This window comes from Oenanthe melanoleuca, chromosome 8, assembly GCF_029582105.1.
Source record: "Oenanthe melanoleuca isolate GR-GAL-2019-014 chromosome 8, OMel1.0, whole genome shotgun sequence".
In the NCBI taxonomy this organism is placed as follows: domain Eukaryota; kingdom Metazoa; phylum Chordata; class Aves; order Passeriformes; family Muscicapidae; genus Oenanthe; species Oenanthe melanoleuca.
Genome location: NC_079342.1, coordinates 18,549,786 through 18,577,432, shown reverse-complemented (window position 1 = coordinate 18,577,432; position 27,647 = coordinate 18,549,786). Strand labels below are relative to the sequence as shown.

Below are 27,647 nucleotides of genomic sequence, written 5' to 3'. Positions count from 1 at the left end.
TATTTGTTCATTTGCTGCAGAATAACTTAGTGTCACTTTTGTGACTCTTGTACTTCAGGTCAGTTTTCCCCTTCCAAACATAATCCTTTCCTTTTATTAACTATGGCTTATTCTCTGTTAGTTTTTTCCTCTAACCCTTGAAAGAAGGATACTGAAGCCATTTTTTCAGGTTTTTGCCTTTTGTAGCCTCATCCCAATTATGTCTCTGGAGTCCCTAAAATCTGATGCTGCACACGGTCATCTTTTCTTTTGGAGGAATACTTTCCTTCCTTGCATACTTCCCTTTAAAAAACACAAACAAAAGCCCTGAAGGCATAGCTGCTGCAATGGAGTTCAAGAAAATTTACTGTAATGGGGGGAATTTGGCTCAGTGTTGATGTGTGGGGCTTTTTGAGTGTGGGCAGTAGGGCTTGCACTCAACACCTGTCCCAAGGAAATGTCTTAAGAGGTAAAATAAATGAGAAGTTCATTGACAATCATTATGCCTGTGAGTTCAGTTGTCTGTTACAGCCTGAATTTGTACATTGCAATTGAATTTCCCAGGCTGTCAGTACTCCTGCTGCTCTGCCCTGTGTAGTTGTCCTGGGGATATTGTCAGAATCTACATCGTTGGCCCTCAAGGAACTGCTCCCAAGTGGTAAATTAGAAGTCTTTGGCAGCTTTGGCTTCGTTACCCTGATTCATCTCCCTTCTCCAAGAGTGCCTCTTGAAGGATACAAGGCAGCTTGAATCAATGAGATGAGTGTTTAAGATCCTTTCAGTTTTGAAGGGTGCAGTACAGTCTCACTGATAAGTTTTAGGGCAGTGAGACAAGTCAAGCTGCTGCTCTGAAATGAATTTCATTAAAATATTTCGAAGATCACGATGTACTGAGTAAGGAGATTGAATCTGAGCATGAGCAATGGCCAGGCTTGACTCTTCCATGTCTGCTCTGAACTCCCCTTCTGCTGCAAGCACTGCATGGGATCCCATGGAGTGGGACTTCTGCCTCAGTGGAGCTTCCTTCAGGATCAAGATTCTTAAAAAAGATGACTCATGACAAAGTGTACAACACATTCCCTCTGAATGCCTTTTTACCCTCAAATTTCTTCTGGAGTCTTGATTTAGAAACACACCTTTTGATCTTGATTTAGATGGCTCACTCTTAGCAATTCAGGCAGTATTGAAATATTTGTACTTCAGTGACTAGAAAATGGTTTGACATAGCACAAGGACAGGTACTGTATGAGGAACAACTTTACATACTGCTCTCAAAGATTGGAGCTAGTGGTAAGCTGAAATAAAATGCTGCTTAGAGCAGCAAGAATCATATGCATTTCCAGCTGTATTATTATTTTTAAATAGCCTCTTGTGCAGCAAACTTTTCAGTAGCACCAATTATTTCTGTGAATTGGATCCCCTGTGAGGTTTATACCTGACATCTGGATGGATGTTTAGTCTTTGAAATACCTGGGGGAAACAGCCCTGAGCTGTTTTTATTTAAATTATTTATTATTTAAAATTAGTTATTATTTAAAATATCTTTCTCTTTTGGCTTTGATATGTCTCCTAGTCATAGCTGTCACTTCTATGAAGTCAACTGGCCTGACTTCATTCCCTCTCTTTCACAATGAAAAGCCAGTTCTTCGTTCTCAGTCACTTCAGTTCTTTGCTTATTCTGAATTTTGTGTTTTCCTTGCTCTTGTCAAAAAATCTATTCCCACATATTGACCAAAGAGTACTTATAATAGTGGCTTGGAGACTCTGCCTGTGGAGAAGTAGAAAATATGCTGTGGTATTCCTTCTGTGAAGGCAGATGAGGAGCTGGTTTAGTTGGAAAGCAAAAAGGGAAACTTCTTGCTCCTTGCACTTCACATTAACTTTTGCTATATAGTCTTCTAGACCTGACATTTGATACTGTAAAGTACAATATTCTTGTTGAATACCTGCAGTTTTCCTTGCAATAAAATGTCTGCCATGGACTTTCAACCAGAGTTGGCAAAAGCCTGGGCCTGCTGTCTACATGATAAAATTATTCCTTCCTTGTGTGAGCCAGGCATGTGATGCTGGGTAGTGATAACCTTTGAGTGATGAAACATGGCAAAAGTTCTAAAACCTCTCCAGTTCATTAAGAGTGTGCTAATTATGCCTGGTAGGTGAAAGAGGACTTACCGTTTTTATCCTCCTCATGTTAATTTTGGGACAGTCACCTCAGCCCTGTTGATCATGGAACCTCTGACACTGCTGTAGCTTTGCAGCAGTTACACTGGGCTCTGGGTTGGAAGGGAAACAGTTTTTCTTTGGGCAGTGAAAATAAGTGGGAAGCTGGGGGTTTTCTGGCTTTGCACCTTCATGCAAAGGCTGGAATGAAGGGGAGGAGCTGTGTTTTGGTACAGAAGTCAAAGATTCCCATGCCATTTATTGGCTGTGGGCATCCTCCATTTCTTATGTCTCAGTAATAGGGCTTGCAAAGTAGTGGGAGATGCTTTTGAAATGCCCAAAGAAATGCTGAATTTGATCCTGCCTCTTCACACACTGTTGTTGTCCCCTGTTCTGCAGGTGTCCCATAGCAGATAATACTTTAACCTGTGCAGTAGCTGTGGATGCTCATGAGGAACAGAGTGCAGCAGAAGCCTGTCAGACTGTAGGAGGTGAAACAGTGATTGGGAGGTGTGGGAGAGGGCTGGATAGCTGGGGAGTTTTCAAACAAAATAGATCTTTATCAAAAAAGCCAATTAATAAACGCTGAAATATTTCTTAAAGGTGTTTTTTTTATGAAAGTTCATAGAAACACAAGCAAAGCTATAATGGGAGTGTTTTCATTGGAAGCCTGCCTGGCTTTCTGCCAACTTGTCTGCTGTTTTCTGTAATGAGATATTGAAAGACTTCAATTCTTTGAATATGTCTTACTCCTTGGCATCTCGCCTGTTTTGGGGGAGGAGGGTGAAAATGTGAGCATGCCTGAGGTTCTGTGGCCAGCAATAATTCCATCAAGGAGCTTCCTTCCCTGTTCCCAGAGCAGCTCTCCGTGCACATTTGCTGCCCTTTGAGGAAGGGCAGTTCAAAGGGCATTGGTGCTCAACGCTCTGCACAAGGGTCTTGGCAGGAGAAGTGAGACGTGGAGCTGCCAGCATCATTTACCTGCCAGCATCATTTACCTGCCAGTGGTGAGGGATGAGCTGCTGTCAGCAGGTGTGCACCACCCTCCTCTTTGTCAGCTGGAAAACCTCTGCAGAAGCCCGTGCTTTTTCTGTCTTTGAGGGGTTCTCATGCAGCAGGGACAAGTACAGGGCTCCTGAGGGAGGGAAAGATTTTGAGGCTTTGCCCGAAATGTTTTAGAGAAATTGAGAAGAGTGTTTGAGAAATTGAGTAAGACGGCAGAGAGCAGTTAAAGATTGGGGGGAATTTTTCTCTTCAACAAAGCTAGCCTACATTTTCATTGCAAGTCTTCATCTATATCTCCAAAGGGAAAACCCTTCTCTCCTCAAGGACTGTGTCATTAAAATGTTAGCTGGCCTAACCACAGATTACTTGCATGTTTCCATAGCAATGACACTTTGTAGAGCTTTATATTACAGTTCGCAGGGTATCTACTGTACATCAGCCTTTTTGAAGCTGAGTAACTGTCTTGGAAATCCTCTGATCCGTTTTCTGCTTGTCACAATGTGGAGAGAGAGTAGATTGAGAGCATCAGAAGGAAGGCTAGTAAACAAGCTCGTGGAAGTGCTGAGGGACCAAAAATTGACGTTATCAGAGTACTTGGTAGTTGTGATTATTTGTAACAGTAAAGTAGATTTAATGTTGCATTTAAACCCTCTGTGCTTTTAAATATCTGGCTTGAAGCTCTTGGAAAATACTGGAAGAAATAAGTTGTGAAGCCATTCTTAGACTAAGTGTCATCTGCCTTAAAACTGAAAATTAGAGTTTAATTAACTGGCAGCTTGATTTTGTATGCAAATACTGCAGCCAGAGAAGAAACAGCCTGCTTGACTGGATACTGTGTGGGATATAGCACTTGGATAACTGAGGCATTCTTCCTCTTTTACTCCTGAATCAGTGCCATTGAAAACCCTCACATATAGGGCTGGGTGGCTCTTAGATCATGTAAACTTATAAAATTCCTTGTTCAAAACCTGACTGGGGAACGTGTGTATCTCATTGTAGTCACAGCCTACTTCACTGCAGTTAAATTCAGGATTAATATAGCCCACGATTTTTTACAAGAGACTTTAAAAGAAATACAGCGGCGTTGAACTTCAGACACTTGCCAGCTCTCCTGCTTGCCTTGGTGTTGGAGGCGCTTCGAATTTCAGAGAGTTAGAGTCACGAGTCACCTTTGCAAAAAACAATTCTGCACAGTCGAGAGAGCATCCCAGAGCTACCTTTGGCCGAGCCCAGTCCATGGGCTGTTCTCTCCGAGCCCTGCTCAGCAGCTGTGGGAGCAGCTCAGCTGAAGGTACCTGCTGGAAATGGCACAGCAGCCTCCAGGGCCTGACGTCAGCAACATCCGATCCTGCGCCCGGCACGCATTGGCTGCCATCCCCCTGCTCCAGCACCAGCTCGTTTTTATTTCCCCCTTCTAAGTGACACTGAGCTGGGATTGGGATTTAGCTCAAGCTAGTCTGCCTGGGAAAGCTAGAAAGAGGGAACTAGAGTTGCTAAAGAAATTAAAACCAGATATGCCCGTGAATGCGGGAGGGAGAGCCAGTCTGCTCTCATTGCCAGGTCAACACTGAGAGCTGAACCTGATCTCTGGAATGTTCTCATGTGGGAGTGAAGGGTACAACTGAGCTGTCACCTTTTGGGGTTTGGAAAGATCTGTGCTCCAAAGCTGTACTAGAGACGTGGTAGGGGAAGGATGCTTGTGTATCTGGTGCAAAGAGAATGTTCTTTATTAGAACGGATAGATCTGTTGTGCTGTTAATCACTTGTGATCAGTGTTTCTCTCCCAGGAAAAAGAAGGCAAGAAACCATCAGGATCACTCACTTTAATCAGAGCTGGTTTTGAGATAAAATAAAATTGTGCCTGTGGCTAGATCAGAATTGGACTCAGTGACATGGAAAGAAACACGGCTGCTCTTGAAAGCATTTCTCTTGACTTCAAGCCAGTCTTATCTTGCTTTAGGATTTTAGCTCGCTAATATTCGTTGAGTAAGGCCTATAAAACTGGATTATTTTGAATTTAAAATCAAAATCTGTGGACTCTTTGAGGCTCTATGTAGTTTCTCATAGAAAGCACAGGATTTCTCCTAGCAGGATGGTTAGTACCAAGCAAAAACTCCTTTAGGATGCCTCTTCTAGCAACCTATTGGGCCAGCATTATGAGAGCAGCAGTGTGGTGGATGCTGCTCTGTTGCAGTAGACTTACCATGCCATTGCAATATATTCCCTTTGTCATCACAGGGGCTGGGCTGTGAGGTTTTTAAACTACCTTTGTGAGTGTTCTCCTTTTAGTACAGACTAAAGTCTATGGGCTGAGAGAGTAACCAAGAAATGGATGGACATGTTGGTTGTGGGCTAAAGCAAGAGCAAGGGCCTGGTTCTGTATCCAGTACAGGGGAAAATCTATTATGACTCAAAGAGCTCAAAGCATTGAAAGTAAAGAATTAGATACATAGCTCTTTGGAAACAGGATCCACCCTTGCAAATAGTTTTGTATTTTTGAAATGTGCAAGCTATTAAAAAGCATTTTTCAAAAGTCTATTGTGTAAAGGACTGGCTTCCATGAGTCAGGTTTTACAGGAACTGGTCCAAGCCTTATTCTTCTCCCTGAAAGAATTTCCTTCCAGTTTTCTCATGAAGAATGAAGTCCTGTAGGCAATGTCCTGATAGTGAGAACTGATATCTGCCTATTAAGGGAAAGGAGAAACTCCCACCTGTAGTAGGAACACTTGGTGTAATGTCCAGTGCTCTGTGTCCAAACTCCCATTCCTTACCTTTCTGGTTTTTGTTAGTTTGCTTTTCTGTACCCAGTGCTTTGGAGTGAGCCCTGACAAAGCTGCCAAATAATCCCACAGTGTATAAAGAAGCAAGACTTAATCTGACAAGGAGGGCTAGAGAAGTATTCAAGTACTCTAGAGAACACTTAAAAGCCCCTTCTGGAAAGCCCCTACTACCAGTGTAAAACAGGCTTTTTACACTGTAAAATACCTTGAAGTTGTTGATATGTCCAGGGCTTAATTTGAAAGTCCCATTGAAATAATTGTAGGTGCTGGTACAGTTTTCTAAGAACTCTGCCCTCTTGTGTGTTTTTTCACATAAAACTTAATATGCTTTTTGATGACTCAGAGCTTACAAAGGATTCTGGAGTGAATGTACAGGTTTTCTGAACTCAGATGTACTATGATGTGCAGACACTGATGAGGCTCAGACTGCTGTAGCTGTCCTATCCCAGATGTGGTGCTGGGAGCAGGGAGGACCTGATGACATTTTTCTATTCAGGAACTTTGAATGGGGGAGATGGAACAGCACAGTGAGTACAATTGATTCCACAGGCTTAGCCTGGTATGTGTTCCTCTGATCCTGAATGGGGCTGGGAGCTTCAAGCAAAGTAGGGTTGGAGCCATGTCTTGCTCTCAATGGTGCTTTGTGCAAATACTTGTGCACTACACAAACAACCGTAGTAGTTGAGCTAGGAATAACTGAAGCCTCGTAACCAGGAAGCTACTTCACTGAATCCGAAGGTTTTCACCTTCCTTTTACAACAAGACCTGTTATTGCCTCACTAGATGTGTGCACACCTGAAAGTTCCCAGCTCAGCCCATAAAAAGAACCTGTATGCTACGGTTTAATGCTCGGTCCCGCAGAATGAATGCTGCTATCTGAATCAGGTGTTTGGTCAGCAACCCCAGGGTGCAAACGTCTGGGTCAAGGTTCACATTTAGTTTAGATTGGCTCAATTAAAGCATCTACTGGTTTGTCAGAGAACAGTGAAGTTACTGTGTTGGATATTCAGCATGAAATGGTATTTGGAGCTGCAGTTGGAAGCTGTTTTCTCTTCTTTAATGTGGGAGGTGTGGCTCGGAGGTGAGCAGCTGGATGGTGCCAAGTAGCACACCTCTCAGTGCTGAGCCATTTGGTGCTGAAGCTGGAGATCAAAATCTTCTTTCTGCTGCCTTTATTTGTGTTTCTGTGTGTACACGGGGATTGTGCATCTGAAAGATGGCTGTTGTCACTGTGTCAGGCCTGCTCGCTGGTGCTTGTGTAATCTGATGGCAAGGGCACAGGGCTGGGAGCACAGATGTTCAGGGTCTGACTTAGAAACATGCTAGCAGCAAATCAATGTGTGTAGCTGCTTTCTTACTCTGAATGTGAATGGGATCTGTCCCTCCATAGAACACTCTCATGAAATGGCTAAAAATTGCTCATTTTTGGTGGCAATGTTCTTGATGAAGCATCCAGTCTTTGCAAAGCAGGGGAGAGCATTAAGGATACCTTTCCCAAAGAAAATAAGAAACAAAATGTATAATACATTTCTGCTCACAGACGAGTCTTTCCCAGTACATGAACTTGCCTGTGACTGCTGAATTACTGATTCAGGGCTTACAGTCAGATTCATGATAAAGTTGTTTGAGCAAAAACTGGCCAAACAGAAACAGCTTTGGTGTCTTGTATGCCCTTACATTGTGTAACCTATTTTGAGAATGGAAGTAAAAGCCTGATTGTTTGGTTTTTTTTATTTTGTTTGCCATGAAAGTTTGCCATGAATTCAGGGTAGGGGAATTCTGGGCAGGCGTGCACCAGCCCTGCAGGTGTGCAGTTCTGCCTGTTGGGCATCTGTGGCATCCCCTTTCCTGTGGTAAACAGCTCAGCTATGCAAAGCAGTGCAGGCACTCTGACAGTTATCTAACGTCCCCTGTCCCTTCCCTTATCACCTCCTGTCCTGTAGTACTCAGAGTCACAGCCTTTGTTCCAGACAGGAGCCTAAATGGCAAACCAGTGTGAAACGTGAGCCTCGGGTCTGTGACAGATAGAGCCCTGCCCAGCCACCACTGCTCCCTAGCAGTGTTTTTCCCTCTGAAGAGTTCACCTGTTTGCTCTTGTGGGTTGGCTTCAGGACTGCTGATGCCTGAGCAACTGGAGTTGTTCCATGGTGGTGTCCAGTGCTCTCCAGGCTGTGGCTTTCAAACACAATACACCTTTGTCATTTGTTTGGAGCTTTAGGCGGCACCTGCCCTTGTAGTCGTGCCTGCACCAGTCTTCTTTTAACAAAAACTCACATTTCCTCATACTCCTTACTTTTCCCCTCCCTCAAGCAAGTGTTTGATACTGAAAAATCTCAGGTCACAGTGGAACAGTTGACTTCAGACTTCTCTTAAGATTGCAAGTTTCTTTTGGTTTGAGAGAGCTTGAAAGCTGAGTTCAAGATACACATTTTCTCTTGTTTTTTTACTGTCATATTTCATTAATAGTTTAGTGATTATTTTCTCCTGTTTACCTTTTGTTAATCTGTTTTTAATTTCCAGCTCTTCCTCCAAAGCCCCCCAAACCAATGACTCCAGTCAATACAAATGGAATTAAGGACAATTCCAGTTTCTCTCTGCAGGAAGCAGAGTGGTACTGGGGGGACATCTCAAGGTAAGCAATATTGTTAGAATATATTAGTTAAAATCTATTAATATATATTGTTAAAAGTAGGATAAGCCTGCTAGAATCCAAGACAAAAAGAACATACCTACTTCAGGCAGCATTTTACTGGAGGGGAATGCTTTAGGACTATGCTTGGTAAAGCACCTAAGGGAAAGCATTCAGCTGGATTCAGGATATTTAAGTTGTTGCTCTTCTGGTGCAGATATTTCTAGTCTTGGTGACAGTTATTTTTGAGTTTTTAAATTTGTCAAAAATAAAATCTTTAAAAAGAAGATAAATGCTTCTGAATCTGGTATTTAATAAAGTGTTGTAAGCGTGCAATCCTGGAATGCATGCAGTTCAGCAAAATTTTAGTTTAAAAATATTTCAGGATAAAAGGAGTTGCATTCTTATTTTTGGTTTCTTTACATTTGTTTAAAATTTCGGCTAAATTAATCTCTATTACATGGTGACATGAAAAATAGCTCTTACAAATGCTCACCATCACCCACCTGTACTGAGCAGATGATAGAGACACATACCAAACAAATTAAGTTCTGCCTACTAAGAAAATCCTTTTCTATGCACTTGAGAAAATGGATGGCTTGAGCTAGGTTCAGAAAATGAAAGGCCTGGTTTTATATACTTAATTGCATAAAAGAGCTGAAATGTTCAGTTGTCTCTTACCCTCTTAAGGCACTTCTGAAGAATCTAGAATTTGGAGCTGTAAAGGACAGGCGAGCATGCTGGGAGTTGATCAGGAATTGCTCAAACCTGTGCACATAGTACTTTGAAGCACTTTGGCAGATAGAGGCATGAAGACTCTGTTTGCCACATGAGCTCACTGACGTTCTGAGAAGGGAAATAAAGTTTCCATATCTTTATTGTACCACCCTTATCTTTTTATAAAGCAAACCCTCATAGATCTTGCTTTTGAAGGGCCTTGGCAGAGATATTTTTCTGTTAATTTTAAGCTGAAGCAGAGTGGCAAAACTCGATCACAAAACACACTAGAAAGAGTTTGTTTAAAACTGCTCAATATTGGTATCAGTTTATTGACTGTGGATTTGTCCCCCAATTACCAGTGCACATGATGGCAGGAGCTAATGCACTGCAAATCACATTGGAGTGGCTTTATTAGATTAAAACTTGATACACACTCGTGTAAAGATGGAATTGTTTATGACTCTGGTTTGGCAGCCAGCAGGTACAGCCTAGCAGGGCAGGAGCAATGTTCTTCAGTTAAGGACTTGTGCTGAAAATTCTGTCGTGAGCTCCAGGGTGCAACTTGCAGACCCAAACTTGTGGGTCATATCTGTCCATTCAAAAAGGAGTTAACTGGGTCCAATCTGTAAAATAGTCCAAGGAGTAAATGAATATGAGCATGTGATACTCAGTAGGAGTCAGTTTTACTAACAAAATAGTTTTCAGGTAGCTAAATCAAAGCTAAGGCTATTCTTTTGTTATTCTTTTGAATACTTTTGTTCCTTAGTATTTGAACAAAAAAACCTGCTGTTGATTTTTCTTTGTAAGATTCAGCTAGGCTTTCTGCAGCACCTAAAGAATGTTCAGGCTACCTGAGATACTTTAGTTTCCAAATGATGGTGTTAAAAGTGCTTAGGGCTTCCAAATCCTTTGAGGGAGCTGTTATAAAGTGAGATACATAATCTGGGTGAAGTGCTCATAAGCCAGATGCATATCTCTTCATCCGAAATGATTTTCTTAATGCTTACAGGTACTCGCTTTCATTAAAAGATTTCTTGGTTTAGCTTAAAGCTCTGGACTCAGTATCCTTCTGCCTCAGTTGTAAATAAGGAAAAGTTGCACTGAAGCTAGCAAGGTTGTAGTGGTTTAAAAGGGCTGTAAATAAGATCAGAGTTAAGCCAATAATGAGCCTCTTGAGACTAAAACTGTGCTAAACTCTAGGCACCTTTGAGCTGTGATTCTGGAGACCATGTCTTAAGAGGTCAGGACTGGCTTCTCAAAGGGCACCTGTTCCAGTGTGGACTTTAAAACCTGAGCAGATTAAAGGGAAAGGTTGTGAACTGAGTCACAGCTGCTACTGTTGTTTAAACAGAGACTCCTTCCTAAGTGGCAGTTGACTGCAGCTACTTTTCTTCAGTACAGCTGCACAAGCTGAGACTTGCTTTAGGTGGCCTAAAAAACTGAAGAGCCTGAGCGTGACAGAAGATTGAACTCTGCAGACATTGGTGCTGCTGGGTCTGATGTTTTACCTGTGGCAAAGATGATCACGTCCTTAGCACCTCTAATTTTGCCTCTCTTTCCATTCTCCAGGGAAGAAGTCAATGACAAATTACGAGACATGCCAGATGGAACATTCCTGGTGCGCGACGCATCGACCAAGATGCAGGGAGACTACACTCTGACACTGCGGTGAGCACTGAGCACTTGTGGTCCCCTCAGCAGAGCCCTGAGGAGCTGTTGCCATACCAGTGACAGCCCTGGCTGTGCAAAGCTCATGTGGCTCAAGCTGAGAGATGTTCCCAGTTCTGCACGTCACAGAACAAGCGAATAAAGAGCCAGGTCTGACAGTCAGCTCTGCTCTGTGCATTGAGTCCTGTCCCTCATTAAATACTACCCTAAGGATCTCTGTGTAGGTGAGATGGGACTCAGGGAGGAGAGCTGCTCAGGAGTACTCCATTGTTTCAGAACTGCTAAGGTAAAAGGTGTTTGTAACCAGGCCTTTGATTAATGGGAGAGTGTTGAATACCTCATCAGCGTGCAGCTCTGGAGAACTGAACACAGTGTCTTGGTAAAAAGTATCTTGTGCTTTCTGATCTAAAGTTTAGGAAATACTGACTTGGAGCCATGTTCTTTTCTTCATTAAAATCGTCTGCCAGTGGCAGGTTTCCCAGAGCTGCCCCAGCCCTGTCTGCTGCAGTTAGGCAGAAACCTCATGTGACTGGCTCTGGTGCCTTGCCCAGCCTGCCCAGCCACTTGCCTCTGACAGGCTCCCAAGGCTGATTGTTAGGGACAAGCAGGTGAGGCAAAGAAGCCACAGCCTTAGTAGCACACCCTTGGGAGTTACTGTGATACACCAGGTACTTTATGCTGCTGTGAAATTCCATTGCCTTAGTGGTAGGTTTGATCCCAAGGGTGTAGTTAAAATTGTGCTTTAACTTCTGCCTCCACGTTCGCAGCCTGTGTGCTAAGGTTTGGCGTGATTTGGTTATTTTACTGAATGCAGCTGTCTTTAGGAGGGAAAACTGTAAGTGCAGGAGAAGGAGAGGACAGTGTTGTTTTTTGGGGGAAAAAAAAGGAAGAAATAAGCACTATATTTGGGGGAAACACTAGAATGTATAAATCTGGATAACTAAATTTGCAACCATTTTGTAATCCTTAAATGATTTTGTATGTTCATGTATCCTGTATTAGCACTCATAACTCAAAAACATTAATTAATAATTATATAAATCTGTACTCATTTGTACACTATTAGTGACCCTGAATTGCAGGAAATAATGGGTTTGGGTTTTCTTATGGCTCCTTTATTCGGCCTTCAGCATCCTCCTTTTCCCTTGCAAAACTTCTGGCAAAGCTAGGACTTAAATACAATAAGCTGGCTCCAGAATAAACACATAGGAAGAGATTTACTTTGGGCTTTGCTCCTGTTCAAATAATCTGATGATAATTCTGTGTGTATTGACTCTTAAACTACTTAATACTGCTGCTGTGTAAAGAATCACTGTGAAGGTGTGCAGTGAGGGTGCCACATGCCCAGGAATTTCATGGTGTCATCAGCCTTAGCACTGATGAGGGGTGGGAGGGACACAGCAAAACCTCTGAATGACTGTACTTTACAGGAAGGGTGGCAACAACAAACTGATAAAGATCTATCATCGGGATGGAAAATACGGCTTTTCTGATCCACTGACATTTAATTCTGTTGTGGAGCTCATTAACCACTACCGCAATGAGTCCCTGGCTCAGTACAACCCCAAGCTCGATGTGAAGTTGATGTATCCCGTGTCCCGGTACCAGCAGGTAAGATCTTCACCAGACCCCAATAGCTTTTAGTGCAGATGAGAAAAAAATTGCAGATGTGTATATAATTCTCTATGAATAGCATGGGGTTTTTTTTGTTTTTTGGTTTTTTAAAAAGATTAATTTTCATATTTGGCCTCACTTGCTTCTTCAAAATTGTCTAACCATCTAATCTGCTACATTTTATCAGGTTTCCAGTCTCCATCTAAGCCCAACAGAGAACTGAAACCCTGACAGGCAATAGAGTTGAACCTCTGAGAAACTTTTAAATTTCTCTTTGGACCCTAGTGAACCCACTGAGTGCTGTTCTAGCCAGTGCTACCCATATGAGCTGTGCAGCTGCTCCCTCCATGCATAGCCATCTACATTTTTCAAGAACATTTTTTAAACTTTTATTCAGTAGCCCAAAACACATTTTTGCATTAAGGAAAAAGAACTGCAGAGCTTTTTAGAAAAGAAAAGAAAAAAACCACAACTCTGATCTTTATCTGAAGATTCTAAGCAATTTGCTTCCTTCTTTCTTGAACTGGGGATACCAATCCTGAAAGTAAGGTGTGGTGTGCTTTTGGAAGTTTAGTATTTTGGCATGGCCTTTGGTGTCCCATAGTTCCAGTTCCTTGTGTCTGTAAACTGTGGAACATGTTGCACAAAGGAAGGCAGATTTAGACACAGTGCTCTCTAGAAACTGGATTATAAATCATGATGCTAATATCTGTAAAATGCAAATGTGCGTAAGTGGACAAATGAATACTCTTAAGGAAAAGCTGCTTTGCTTGAAGACTTAATAGCTCTTTGTATGTGCAGGATCAGTTGGTGAAAGAAGATAACATAGATGCAGTAGGTAAAAAGCTTCAAGAATACCATGCTCAGTATCAGGAAAAGAGCAAAGAGTATGACAAATTGTATGAAGAATATACCAGAACATCCCAGGTTGGTGCTGCTCTTGGCTCTTTGTAGAGTGTGTTTATTATTGTTTAAAAAGCAAAGAAAATTATTTTAAATTTTAACCTAAGTCTAATAAAGGCAATATAAGAAAAAATCATAGTAATTGTGGAATAGAGCAAGGAAGTTTCATTTTTGATGGAAGCAGTGAACACTGCTTGTTGCTGATAGCCATAGAGGTATGGTATTGGGCAAGGAAAAAAGAGGAGCTGCACTTTTTAGTACAAGGTAAAGCTGGGGAGAAGGCCAGCACTTACAAGCTTTACACTGGAGGCTTCTTCCTTGGCTGCTGAGTATTTCCAGCTGCCACATGCTGCAGTGAGAGTTGTAGAAGGGTTTGGCCAGGTTTTTTGTGAAATTATGTGCAAGTCAGTTACCAGATATTATGCATTAAGGAAGTGTGAATATGGTATTTGGACTTCTTCTTGTAAAATAAGATAGTTCATATATGGGGAGGAGGTTTGCTGGCAATCTTCCTGCAAACTAAGATGGAAAATATGACTAAAATGTTTGAGGGGTTTGCAGCCTAATAGAGAGCATCGTCTAGGGGAGGAGGGTAGACTTAGAGGGAGTAAGTCTGCCCGGTTCTTTCCTGACCCTACTCAGAGATTTGACTGAATTTAAAGCTGATTAATCCTATTTTAATTTAGTGGGGGAAAAAAAGATCATCTTCTCAGTCAGTTTAGGGAACATAATCGAGTCTTGCATTGTCATCTATATTATGAACAAATGATGAAGAACTCTTTCCTTACATAGGAAATTCAGATGAAGAGAACTGCAATCGAAGCATTTAATGAAACAATTAAGATATTTGAGGAACAGTGCCACTCACAAGAGCGATACAGCAAAGAATACATCGAGCGATTCCGCAGGGAGGGCAACGACAAGGAAATTGAACGGTGAGCTCGCAGCTTGTGTTTGCTTACCTGCAAAAAGGGGTGTCCACACTGGCACTGCCATTACAGCATCATATAAACCACTTTGTAAGCTCAGTGTACCCTCAAGGTATCTCAGCCTTCAGTAAAGCTCTCTTCTCTCAAGGAATTGCAGAGCTGGGAAATCTCTGGATTATCCTCTCTTAACTTCAGTAAATCAAGATACTGTGATGAGGACCAGGAAAGAACAGGACATAATGATTTAATTTGCTTATCCCATTTCTATTTGGATTTGCTCAGAATATAATTCAGAGAGCTCTGTACTTGCAAACTGTGAAATGACTGTAAATCTGGTAAATCTCATTGTCCATAGTCAGTTTTAGTCACTTTCAGAGAAGATCAATGTTTCGTAGCTGTCATCTAAAAAATTCAGTGAGTGCCTTGTTTGAAACTGCCCTTCCAAGAGGGTATTAGCAGAAAAAGCTGGATCTGAGCCTTTGAAGAAAGGCCAGGTGTAGTGCCTCACTTCACATGGTGCTTTATAAACCACCTTAAGGAGGTTTTTGAACCAGAAACAGTTAAGTGTAGCAATCTCACTATGTACTTGGGGTGCTTCATTCTGAGTAAAGACAATTAACAAGCAAAAGACGTAATTTTCCTGAGTCACGCCAAACCTGCAAACTAATCTTGAATGAAGAGACAGGCAGCATTAATTCCTGGTAGCTCTTGATCATAATTGAAGTTTGCATTTGAAATCTTGCTATTGTTGATATCGGTGGTGGGCTCACATTATTGATATAACAAAAACTGAATCTGATAGTAAGAAGGAATCTGTTCTAGCTTACCTTCCTACAGACAATTTCTTCCTGCATCTCTGCCAGAAGGAAATATATTAAGGTAAACTGAAGGCTGCAGGCCCTCTGGCAAGAGGTCTTTCCTGTCACTTGTACAGTAATTTTCATGTAAGGATGAGGTGGTCAGGAGTTCTGGTAGTTCTGTGCTACTCTTCTCTAAGTGCCACCAGTAGGTTCAGTCCTTCTGGGCTGGTTTGACCTCTTCTCACGTACTCATTTGTAGGATAATGATGAACTATGAAAAATTAAAATCACGCCTGGGTGAGATCCATGACAGTAAAATGCGCCTGGAACAAGACTTGAAGAAGCAAGCTCTGGACAACAGGGAGACTGATAAGAAAATGAACAGTATCAAGCCTGACCTAATTCAGCTGCGCAAAATCAGAGATCAGTATCTTGTGTAAGTAAGCCTGACCCATACCTCAGAATAGTGTCTCTGATGAATCTGATTAATGGCTGTTTCCATCAGGATAATGAGAGTTTAATTTTCTTTTCATGACCAAAGTTCTGCTGGTGTTAAGGTGCTACAGTCTGGCAGGGGATGTCTGAGAGCTGGTTGGCTTCTTCATGACTTCATTATTTAAAGAGCTAGCCACATAGGTGCACATTCTGCAAGTAAATAAAGAATTATTTATATATATATAAATAAAGAAAAATTAGTAACAAGGCCTGTGGTTGCTAATAGAACAGATGGTAGCACTTCTTTTTGTTAGGTGTCTCAAATATTGCTTATACCCACACTTGATTTCACCCCCACTGTTATCTAGCTCCTAATGTCCCTGGGCTGGACACAGACTGTTTCTCTTGTGTCTGCACTTCAGCTTGCTCACTAAGAAAACCCATACACATGCTCTGAAGTAATGTATTAATGTTCTCTTCTTCTGGCAGATGGCTCAATCACAAGGGGGTGAGACAGAAGCGAATAAATGACTGGCTGGGGATCAAAAATGAAAATATTGATGAGTAAGTGTCACTATACATATGATTTTATTGAGAAGTGTTCCATTAATAAGTGTTTTCTCTTGTGGGGCTGGTAACAAAAAACACCAGTTTCTCAATAAAGGGTTGGAGTCATGTGAGGCAGCAACTCTGCTGAAAGATGTAGGATTGAAATTAAGATCTAAGTGGAAGCCTTTAATATGTGTTTGTTAGGAGCTCAACCTCACAGTTTGGGCAGTTCTGGTATTTCTTTGTATGATTTCTGTGAAAATAACTCTGCTTATTAACTCCTTCACTGATCACTGGTTAACAAATTTATCCTCTCAGCACATACTTTGTGAATGAAGAAGATGAAAACTTGCCACATCACGATGAGAAAACTTGGTTTGTTGGGGATCTCAACCGTATCCAAGCGGAAGACTTGCTCTGTGGGAAACCTGACGGAGCATTTTTAATTCGCGAGAGTAGCAAGAAAGGATGTTATGCTTGTTCTGTGGTGTAAGTCTGTTTTCCTTTTTGTTCTAACTACTCAATTCATAAATCTCTACCAAAGCTCTTTATTTTGGAGAACAAAAGCCAGGCCTAGCTTAGGCCTACCCATTGGAATGTGTTGCATGTTTGCAGGAAGACCGGCATGGTAAAAGCTTTGTAACAAAAATGTGCTTTGAATGTGCAATAACTGTAGTCCTGCAGCCTCTGCAGTTCCCACAGTAGTTAGTACAAAATTCTGAAGTATCCCAACTTAAAGCTCTGTAGTAAGGGCCTAATTCTCCCATATTCTTCCCTGCTAAGGGGCACATGGGAAGAAATAAAGTGGGGCCATAAAGGTGTGACATTTTCAGACATTCCCAACTCTAGATCCTTTTCTTGTATGTGTAAGGTAATGGTGATGCTTCAGAGGATTATTTGTGAGCAGTAGTTTTGGTGACATTCATACAACCTTGCATTGATTTCTTGTATTTCACTTCATTTTATGCTGGTGTAATGAAGGTCAGAAACACTCCAACTCCATTATCTAAAAATCCTTCAAGCTTGTCCTAGAGTCCAAAATGGCTTTCACTGATTTATTTCACATGAGGTTAATTGCTTCTGAGCACAAGTCTGAGAAATGAATATATGAAGGTTTAGCACCTCAAGGTAACTGAAGACTGTAGTATCTGCTGTGTTCAGTGTTCTGTTCATTGCAGTCACTCAAGTGTTGGGTTTGTCAGATGCTTTTGTTTGGTTAGGATCATGCTACAGGCTCGCCAAGGGGTGGCACAAAGTAACCTGTTCCTACATGTGACTGGGGTTGTAACAGGCTCCAGTGCAGGGATTACATAATACCTGATCTTTCTGGCAGATAAGTTTTTCTAGCAGCTTTGGGATTGCTGTGCTCCAGTACCTGCTTTGCCAAATTAGAGACTCGGTCGCTATGGCTTCAGATAATGAGTCAGCTTGAACCCATCCCATGCTTAACAGTAAAAAATGCACATGGAAGGTTAGCCCTGTGTTTCATGGAACACTTTGTAGGTCCTGATAATTTGTGAGTTTTGGTTTCTTTGCTTAGTGGAAAGGTTTCTAGGTGAGTTGAGCACCAAGTCTGACTTCAGGTGCTTATCTTCTTGGTTCAGCTCTTGACTTTTTTCCCAAGGACCATTTGGAGAACAATGCAGTAGGGAATTGTACTGCTGGGATGGAAGAGCCCTCTTATGTGGATTATTATGCAAGAGTGTTTAATCACATGCCCTGAAGCACTGTTTCTTCACAGACTATATTAATCTCCTCCACTTGCGTCTACTGGGTCCTCCATTATGTAATCCAGTGACTGCCGGAGTTGCTGCATTAGTTAATTGTTAATAGACTGTCACTTTGGGTTTGTCCTTTTATGTTAAACTCTCCTCTTTGCTTTCCTTGCAGAGCTGATGGAGAGGTGAAACACTGTGTGATCTACAGCACTCCAAGAGGTTATGGGTTTGCAGAACCGTACAACCTGTACAGCACACTTAAGGATTTGGTTCTTCATTACCAGCAGACATCCCTTGTCCAACACAATGATTCCCTAAATGTCAGGCTTGCCTATCCTGTCTACGCACAGATGCCCCCCTCTCTCTGCAGGTAAATTTTGGGGAGGAGAAAAGCGTTGGCTTATCTTGGATTCTTTTCTACGATTTTTATTAGAACTCGGAGGGCATTCTTTCTCCTTAGACTGCTTGTTTTGCACAAGAAGTGATTCTGTGAATGTGAATCAAAAAGAGGCCTAGCAGCAACAAGACGACAACTTGGGTGTAGGTGTCCTGGTGCTACCTTAAAAGCTCAGCTGTGCTTTTACACCAATACTTTTGTTTCCTTATGAGGGGAATAAACTCAACGCAACGCATATGAAAATACTGGAAGCAGAGCATCATTTTATGGTGATGATTTTTTGCCAGGCACCTTCAGTGGAACTTCTAATTGAATTTTGTTTTCTCTTGTTCTAGTAGATACAATTTGAAGCCTCTATCCGAGGCACTGGTAATGTCTTTCAGTCTTAAACTCCCAACAAACTAGGGGGAAACTCTGCCACAGCAATTCTTCTCTGCTAATTTTAGCAGCTTCACTGCTATTCAGCCAGACTTCCAAAAGAGAGCTTGTCTTGAGGTAGCTTGGAATTTGGTGAGAGAAGACCAAAGGAATTATGGGAAAGCTTCAGGTTTTTATTTAAATGGAAAAATGCTTGTAAAAGAAAAGTTGCTTTATTATTTGCCAACAGTAACAAAGTTTTGGTTTCAATGGCACTACAGGTCTTCACTTAAAGGAAACATAACCAAACTGAACACGCCAAAACTTTGTTTGTTGCTAGATCAAGCACTTACAGGGGAGGTTGCATTAGCATCCGCACATACTTTCTGCACCAAAACTTGAAACAAATAAAAGGAAAAGCTAAACATTGTGTGGCTTCAAAACACTAGATTTGTCTGATCTGATGTAATTGCTCACTCTCCTCTTTCTTCACCCCCTCTCTCTCCTGTTCCTCAGCTTGGGATTCTGTTTTCAGGGTTTTGATGATACTGTGCTTCAGAATGTAAACCAGAATGAAGCTTGCACTGACCTGCTGCAGGTCTCTTGCTGAACAGTAACAGACTCTTGTAACACTTGATTTTGGTACAGAAGAGGTTGGTGTAATCAAATGCTCCTGGATGGCTTATTGTACCCAGGTTTTGGTGGGGTGTAGTTACTTACAGTTGTAAGAAGTGAGCATGCTAACCCTAGATCTCCTCTGATTTGTTCCTTGCAAGCTGGGTTCTGAACTCTCACACCACTGCAGCCAAGCAAGATTTTACTCCGGTATAATCTAAATTCCCTTGTAGTTATTTTAGACATGATGCAGAACACAGGAGAGGATGAGAGCCATACTCCTCAGTTACTGGGTGTCTGGTACCATCCTTTGGCAAGGGCTGCTGTCAAATACTGGAGTGGGTAGTCCTGGGCTTCATCAACTACAGCAATCATCAAATAAATCCCCTCCCTGGAAAGTGTACAAAGCAGCTTATTTCCATTCCTTAAGCTTCTAAAATGAAAAAGAACTAAGTTTGGCAAACTGAACCACTTGGCATCAAAGCACAACTGGCAAAGTAATTGTTCAGTGTGCAACCTTGAAAGTTACTTTTGTTCCCATTACTGGAAGCGTTTCCCTTGCAATGCACCCATTGTGCAGGACAGGAAGCAGACAGTCATGCAGGTCTGAGAATGCTGGAGACCCGTTTCTGACCCTGGGGCTGATTTCCTGTTCAAATGGCTTTTTTCTGTAATGCCTGGGCAGTAGTGCCAGGCTTGTTGATGTATATTGTTTACACTAGAAGTATTATTTCACTGAATGTCTTGAATTCACAAGTAGGGAAGTGACAAGGCTGGAGCACTGACAGCCATTGCAGGAAGGGTAGTCTGGTTGCCTGGCATGCCATGACATTTTTTATTTTGCACTAATGACCCTGCCGCATCCCAGACACTTCCTAATTGGCCAGAGTGCAATCTTCAGGCAAGGAATTCTGTAGGTGCCACTTTTCTCATTTAAATTATACCCTACAAAGCTTAACCAAAACTCAAAACTGTGTGAGAGAAGAATAAAATTCATATAAGCTGCTATGTCAAAATGAACCACATCTGTTTGTGTCCCTTCTACTTCCCCAGGAAAAAGGAAAAATGAGACATAGCCTCTGCTGTTAGTGGAAATCTTGAATGGTTTCCTCAGTGGTCTGTGGACATGGAATTTTTTCTTGGCTAATTTGCAGTTCTAATCTGGTAGCTGTACAGCTGCCATTCTCACACCTCTTAGGCATCTAGCATTCCCTTGATGCTGGGCTGAGACCAAATGCTCAATAAAGGAAATCAGTTCAAAGGGACAAGTGATAGCCAGGTGCCTCATGCCTGTAGAAAAACCTGTGTGAAAGAGTGTCTGATTTTCCCCTGCCCTTGTGATCTCTCTGCACTCTTTTACATGCAGTGTTAACATTTGAGGTGATGAGGCCCATATTTCTGATCCCTGCAGGTAACCTGGCCAAAGTGTTTCACATCTGCCCCAGTTTCAGGTAGGGCTCAGTTTTGTTTTAAACAGATCTACTTCCAGGCTCATAAATCCTGGCACACCCTTGCAGTTCTGACAGCAGCAGGATAGCAGAGCAGAGCTGTCTGAAGTCTCCCTGTAGTGGAATCTGATTGATCCTGTGAGGTCTTGGTCCAGGCTCCAGCCCTGGCTCTGCCAAGGTAAATACAGTGTAATTCCATTAGCATCTGTGAGGGTGGCTTGGCTTTATCGTGGTGTGAGTGAGTTGGGACTCTTGGCCCTTTGCTCCCCAAGATCACAGGTGATGTATTTGCTGTGAATGATGGACCCAGAAACAATAAGCCATCCTGAAGTGTTCTTTGAAGTTCTGTTTTTTCCAAACTTTCAGAGCAAGGCTATGGGCAGATGAAGCCTGCATTCCTTGTATTGGCTCCATTATTCTGAGCAGTCTCCTGAGGCTGTTTTGCCACTGTCTCTCTCTGTTTTTGGTTCAGGCACCTGAAGTCCCAGCTGCTGCCATGGCTCCCCATTGACTGGCACCTGCTATTGCACAGATTCTTTTTGGAACTATTTTGCACTCACAGAGCAAATGAAAATTGGTATAAAATCAACTGACACATGCAGCTGGTGTGATCTATGGGGCAAGGGCCTGGTCCTGCACCTCTCATTGTGCTTGGCCTAATCCTGTTTGCTCAGAAGCATTAGACCTGTGAGAAAACCCACAGCTTCCAGGAGCTGTTCTACACTTGCATGACTGAGAAATCAGAAGTGGGCCTGTGAGGTGCAGGATTACACCCCAGGATGAAAAGCAGCTGTTAAGCCTGAAACAAATACAGGAAATGTGAACACAGAGGCAAAACAAAGAAACTCAAGTTCTTTTGAAACAGCAAGATGTGAGAAGGTTTTAATTCTGAGAGTCAGAACATCAGGAGGAAGGGGGAAGTAGCCTCACTGTCATGGCAGCCATCTGGTACCAGGCTGCACTTAGAGGAGCATTGATCTCACTGACCCATATTGTATTAAATATATATGTAGAGTTAAATAAATAACTTTTGCACAGTGTTAAATGGGGGGGGGGAGGGGATGGGATGCTGAAACTCGAATATGCACAGTTTCTTCTAATCTGTTTTGAAGTATATTTGCAGGGAATTAGGGGTGATTCAGTATTTTGTATTGGTATGGATGGAAATCAGGTCTGCTTCCACAGTTGCCATTGGCCCCATTGTGTCAGCCACCAGTGCCATGTTTTTGAAGTTAGTAAGCTACAAATCTTTTCCCACTAGTTTGTTTGTTGATTACAAGTAATCTGAGCATGAGAAGAACCAACCTAGAAACAGAGGGATGTCCCAACAGATGCTTCACTAGTGTGTGAAGCTGTAATGTGCAATTGTCCACCTTCTGATACTGGAGTGCTCTAGTTTTGGGGGCTGTCTTTGGGTTTTTATTTCATTCTCATCAGCAGTAAAGTGAGCTGCTGCTTTGCACCATTGGTAGTTGCAGTCTAGGGTTATATCCAGTACAGCCCTTTGTCTTATGCCAAAAAAAAAAAAAAAATGCTCTTTCCACCTTCATCTCTCTCAAGGTGGCAGATGTTCTAGAAGTTTTCCATTTAATGTGATGGGCCTGATTCTTTTCTCACTGACACTAGTGTTAGCAAGACTTCCACAACCAAAAGCCATTCCCAGGAAAAAAAACTTACATTTAATCACAGTTGAATTCTAGTCACAGCAGGGCAAAAATCAAAGTTTCTCCCTTGCAAAGCCAGGCAACTGAAATGGGACTGTGGAAATGAATGTTGACACTTAGTGCTGTTTTGGGGAGGGCAGGAGAAGGATGAGGGTCTTGGCTGCCCCAAATCCTGGGCTCTCTGCAGGCTTAGGTGGCACCATGTCTGTAACTGAATGCTGTGGCTGTTTAAAGCAGCAGAATTGCTATAGGAGTGTCACACTTTAGGTTTGGAAAAGCCCCTTATTTGGTACTTGAACAATCTCACTTCTGTTTTTGAATGTCTGTTTATTTTTTATTTTTTGTTACACTAACAGGGAATAAAAATCTGAAATGTTAGTGAGTCTTGTATGCTTGCTGCATTGTGCAGACATGAAACAGGTACTGCTTGTGGATCAGGAGGGGTAAGAGACAGACAGGTTCAAAATGCAGTTTTACAAAGCACTATGATGGGTTGGGGGTTGTTTTGTTTAGATCATGTTTAAAATCAAGCTTCCTTATGTGTAGTTTCCTTATAGTTGATTTGCCACCTCTGCTCTTGCAATAGCAAAATCAAAATAACATTCCCAAAGAACAAAGATGCTGTGAGGGGAGGGGGGTCAGGCTTGCTCAAATTCAGCATACAAATCAAATATTTTTAGTGGAGAGGAAGGATCAGCACCCTAAAGCATCCCTCTGGTTGTAGTTTGATGAAGCAGGAGACAGACCAAGCAGAAACCTCTGCCTGGAACCATAAAATGAGAGGAGATGCCAGGGCAGACCCTTCCCTTTGGAATAACCAGTTGTGCTCTCCTTAAATGCACATGCAGGAGAGGGTTGGGGAGTTGATACAAGTCCTGGAGGAGCTGCTGCCCTTTCTGCATGGGAGGGAGCTTGCACTGCTGCTCCCCTTGTTTCCCTTGGCACGGAGCAGCCTGGAGAAGGGAAGGACAGCCCGGAGAAGCGCCGGGCTGTTCGGGAGGCTGGGCCAGCACAGCCCTGCCTGAGCAGCAGCTTTGGACGGGGTTACCTGAAGTTTGGCCAATATTTTTGTGAATCTTGCATTCTGTGGGCAGAAATACTTTCCACTGAATGGCAAGGGGGGAAAAAAAACAACCCAAAAAAAAAAAATCTCTCTTGAAATCTTTTCAGTTCCTTCCTGTTTGTTCAAAGGGGCAGAGTGGGAGCTTTAGCTTGTTAACTGTTTAGATGATGACAGTGCTTGAAGTGCTCGTCTTTGGGGCTGGCTCCATACAATTAATGCAGAATTTGCGTTTTTTAAATTGCTATTGGCATAGACTCACAGGATTTTATGACTAGACTCACCATTTGTTCTAAAGTTTGCCTTTAAAAAATGTAATATGAGCTTCAGAGGCAAGGAAGAAAAAAGTGAGACGGGCCCTTTTTGATAGAAAAAAACCCGCTTCGTTGATCAACCTGTATTAGAGAAAGCAGCTTTAATTTGATGCCCCCCTCCACCACCTTCCCTTGGGATTGCTCCTGTGGGATTGGCATTGGCAGATGAGGGGAGGGACACTTCCCCCTGTATCAGCAATGCTGTTCCCATGCACTTCCCAAGTGCTTGTAGCAAGAGGCTCGGGATTTGGAGAAAGTCACTGCATCCAAAGATGAAAGAGAAGGTGTCTGAGGGTGAGTGTCACCCCCAGCAGGGGCTTGTAGGATGCTGGGGCCGGCCCCGAGCTGCCCCGGGTCTCTGCTGGCTGCAGGGGGCTCACATTCACTCAGCTGGGTCGGGGTTTGGATCTGTTTTGTTTTTGTGAGTGACTTCTACATCCAGCAAAGATCTGTTTGAAGAAAACCTGTTAATTTTTGTATATCTGGCTGTTTATTGCACCATGGGATTGTAATGGTCTGCATCATCCGTGTGTGTGTGCGCGTGCGTGTGTGTGTATCTGTACTGTATGTATATAGATATATGTAAAATATATTCACGTACACATTTATATGCATTAGCTGTAAGTGGCACTGCCCCTTAAAAATAAAACAAAACTCACTGTTAGCACATTCTGCCACGTGTTTAGGCAGAAGTGGGTTGGTTTTTCTGTCAAACGAAAAGGAGTTTATTGTGTTCATCTTGCCTATGTGCTTCTGAAACGCTGAACTCTGGATTTCCTCGGGGGGGTTGCTACTATATTTGTAAACAGAGTTGATTTTGGGGTGTTACTTACTCTGGGACAAAGCATTCAACCGTGTCCCAAGCAAAGGCTTAGCAAAAGAACCCCTCTTGCTCTCGTGTGAGACGCAGTGATTGTTTGCACGTTCCAGTGGCCCCTCAGTGCCCCCTGTCCAGAGCTGATGTGCAATGGGTGGTGTTGGTGCGTGTCCCTTTGTGAGTGGACTCTTTGTACAAGGTGTGGTTCAATGTAAAGCATGAGTGGGTGTTTGATCTTGTGTCGAGGGCTGAAATAACAGCACACTCCTTTGTACAACCTTTGCATCAATGTTTCTGCTTTTCTTTGACTTCTATTTTCTTTAAGGGAAACTGCATCTGTTAAGAACCTGCTTCTCCAGAAGCTATTGAATTATTTTGTTTTCCAGATGAATTCCAGCATGTAACTTTGGTACTCTTGTTTGTTATTTGTGTAAAATCTGTTCTTCTGTCGTTTATGGTGTAGTCGGGGAGGGGGGTGGGGGGACGAAAAGAAATAAAAAAGGAATTCATGTAGTTTAACTTTTAAAGAAAAGAAACAAACTGCTTCATAAGGAAACCAAGTGTATGTTAGTGTTTTCTGACAAGTCATCCTGTAGTTTCTAGCTCAGTAATGCAACACTGTACTTGTCACCGGGTGTGTTACAATTTTGCTGTACTTTCTTTTACTAGATGGTTGGGCTTTTAAATCCCAGACACTAAGCATCCTGGGCCTACTTGCTCTAGATCAAAAAAAAAATGCAATAAAAAAAAATTGCAATAAAGCACATTGACATGTAATGTTTTAGAAGGATGTACTGACAGCTGTTTCTAATAAATTCTGAACTGCAGCGTGGTCAGGCTGCCGTGGTGTAGCTGTGTCTGTCTCCCAGCCAAGGCCATGGGCATCATCTTTAACAGAAGCTTTAAAAAAACAAAAAAAGACTTGCAGAGGTCTGATTTCCTCTAGGCTGGAGAGAAAGCCCCTCCTGGGGCTGGGAGGAGGGAGGAATACACGTAGCACACGCGCTCCTTAATGGAGCCTTCCCTGCATTCCTTTCACAGCATCTTCCGAGGGAGCAGGAACCATCAGCAGTGCTCTGCATGGCTCACTGCTTCCTCTGCCAGCAGGGAAAACCAGTTTGGTGATGCCACTGTCGGTGCTGGGGGAGAGGAGGGGATGCACCCCTTGAGCAGACTTAGGAAGGACATGGCTCAGCTGCATCCACTCACCTAAATTTTGCAGGGGTTTGGGAAATCACTGTTTGCTTTCCCAATTCCTTTATGAGAACCAGGCATTGGAACCACTGAAAAATCAGTGAGTTTGGGGTGGTGTTGCTGATGCTCTTTCATTGCAAACACAGGTTTGCAGGAGGGCATACTTGGGGGAATGTTTTGCCCCTTAAACTTGGCAATTGGATGGGATGCCACCCTAGCATCACCAGAAATTTAGGGCGGGGCAGTGGCTGTGGCTGGGCGTGGCTTGGCGTTTTTGCAGCCCCATGAGCCGACCTTTTTGCAGACTAACGAGCTACATTTTTCCAACCTACTGAGTCAACCATTTTTTTAAAAAACTGCTGCATCAGCATTTTTCACAGGCCCCAGAAAGCCTTTTCAGCTGCTAAGTCAGCATTCCCTCCATCACCCGCACCAGAAGCCCCTCCACCAGCAGGCAGGGAGCACCCAACTGGGCATGGAAGTCTCTGATCATGATGCAGAGGAGCTGGGAGCCTCCAAATGGACCCTGAGGGCTCACTTGGGCATCTGTCATGACACCCAGCAAGGAGCTCGTCCTGTGTTACAGCACCTCAGGGTGCTCCTTGCTGTCCTGCCCACAGCACTGGAGAGATGCAGCCCCTTAGAAACACCACCTGCAACAGCAGCAGCCACTGGTACCCAATGGATGAGCCATGGGCTCTGTGGGCTGGTTTTCACTGCATTGGCACCCCCAGGCAAGAGGAGAGCAATGGGGAAACATCAGCAAGAAACTGAGAGGACTCTGCAAAGTGCTCCAGGGGCCTGGCTCTTTTTTATTATTATTTAATTTATTTCTTTTTAATAAGGGCTAATGAGGTAGAATTGCAGGAAAGATGTAAGTCACTAATTGGCAAATAGTTTTCCAGGGCTTTGCCAGACTGTTCGTTGTGTTATGAAAACATCACAGCCAGAGCCGGCGCAGGAAATTTCCAAGCGGCCGTGCTGACTGGATGGAAAGAAAAACACCTCCCAGCTCAGATGTCTTCTCAGAGAAAGGGCAGATCCCGGGGATTTTTCCATCCTCAGCAATTCCACAGAGCTTCCTGCAAGTCCCCTGGGTTCCCCCCTCACACACAGGACCCTTCCCAGGGGCTGGCAGTGGCCCAGCACCCCCAGGCATGGCACCATAGGGCAGGGGTGCAGCTTGGATGGACAGAAGTCCCCAGCCTGCTTTCATGGGATTTCTCTTCCTCTCCCCATGCAGGAACCCACTGCAGTGGGAGATTGATGTGAGGATCTTGCCCATGGAAAAAAAAAAAATCTGTCAGGAAAATCCCAAACACCTTCAAAAACCCATCCTCCCCCAGCCAAAATGCCTTGATGTAAGGGATCAGGGTTTGGTTTGAAACCCGGGGCGTGTTGCAGCAACCAAGCTGCTCCACTTTTCCTCCTTGGTTTCATCTCTCAAAACAGACTTATTTTAGTCTAATAGTTTAGTTTAATAGACACTGTGTTGCTGGGCAGCAGGAGCAACACAACCACAGCCATAGCTCTGAGTACCACGGTCATAAATAAAGGGCGGGGTGGTGAGTGTGCTGCACAGCACCTTGAGCAGCCCAAAATCCACGAAGGATGGGGTTGCTTGTCCCCTCCATCCCACTCCAACATGCACAGCCAGAATGTGGGACCCATCAGGCACCTCTGCCATGAATGAAGCACCTGAGCCTGGAAATGCAGTCAGGGCAGCTGCTTATCACACCAGTCCCACTGGGTTTGGGGTGAATGCAAAGGTCCCCAAGATAGAGAGAGCTGCCTGAATCCCCTGGGGACAGGACCCCTCCCAAGGATGCACAGCCTGGCTGAGCCCGAGGGAGACACAAGGATGGGGGAGTGTCCACCCTGGGCATGTGCCA

General features: G+C 43.2%; 1 protein-coding gene across 3 annotated transcripts in view; it reads left to right on the top strand.

Moving 5' to 3' along the window:
* The window catches only part of PIK3R3 (phosphoinositide-3-kinase regulatory subunit 3), a 77,094-nt gene extending 51,701 nt beyond the window's left edge, over positions 1-25,393 (top strand). For all 3 annotated transcript variants that reach the window (XM_056497447.1, XM_056497448.1, XM_056497449.1), the window contains 9 exons: positions 8,445-8,556; positions 10,843-10,941; positions 12,372-12,552; positions 13,357-13,482; positions 14,251-14,393; positions 15,447-15,623; positions 16,112-16,186; positions 16,490-16,660; positions 18,062-25,393. In XM_056497447.1, the coding sequence (XP_056353422.1) occupies positions 8,445-8,556; positions 10,843-10,941; positions 12,372-12,552; positions 13,357-13,482; positions 14,251-14,393; positions 15,447-15,623; positions 16,112-16,186; positions 16,490-16,660; positions 18,062-18,263 (1,286 nt within the window). In that variant the 3' untranslated portion in view covers positions 18,264-25,393. The remainder of the gene's footprint in view (positions 1-8,444; positions 8,557-10,842; positions 10,942-12,371; positions 12,553-13,356; positions 13,483-14,250; positions 14,394-15,446; positions 15,624-16,111; positions 16,187-16,489; positions 16,661-18,061) is intronic.
* The last annotated feature ends 2,254 nt before the right edge of the window (positions 25,394-27,647 follow it).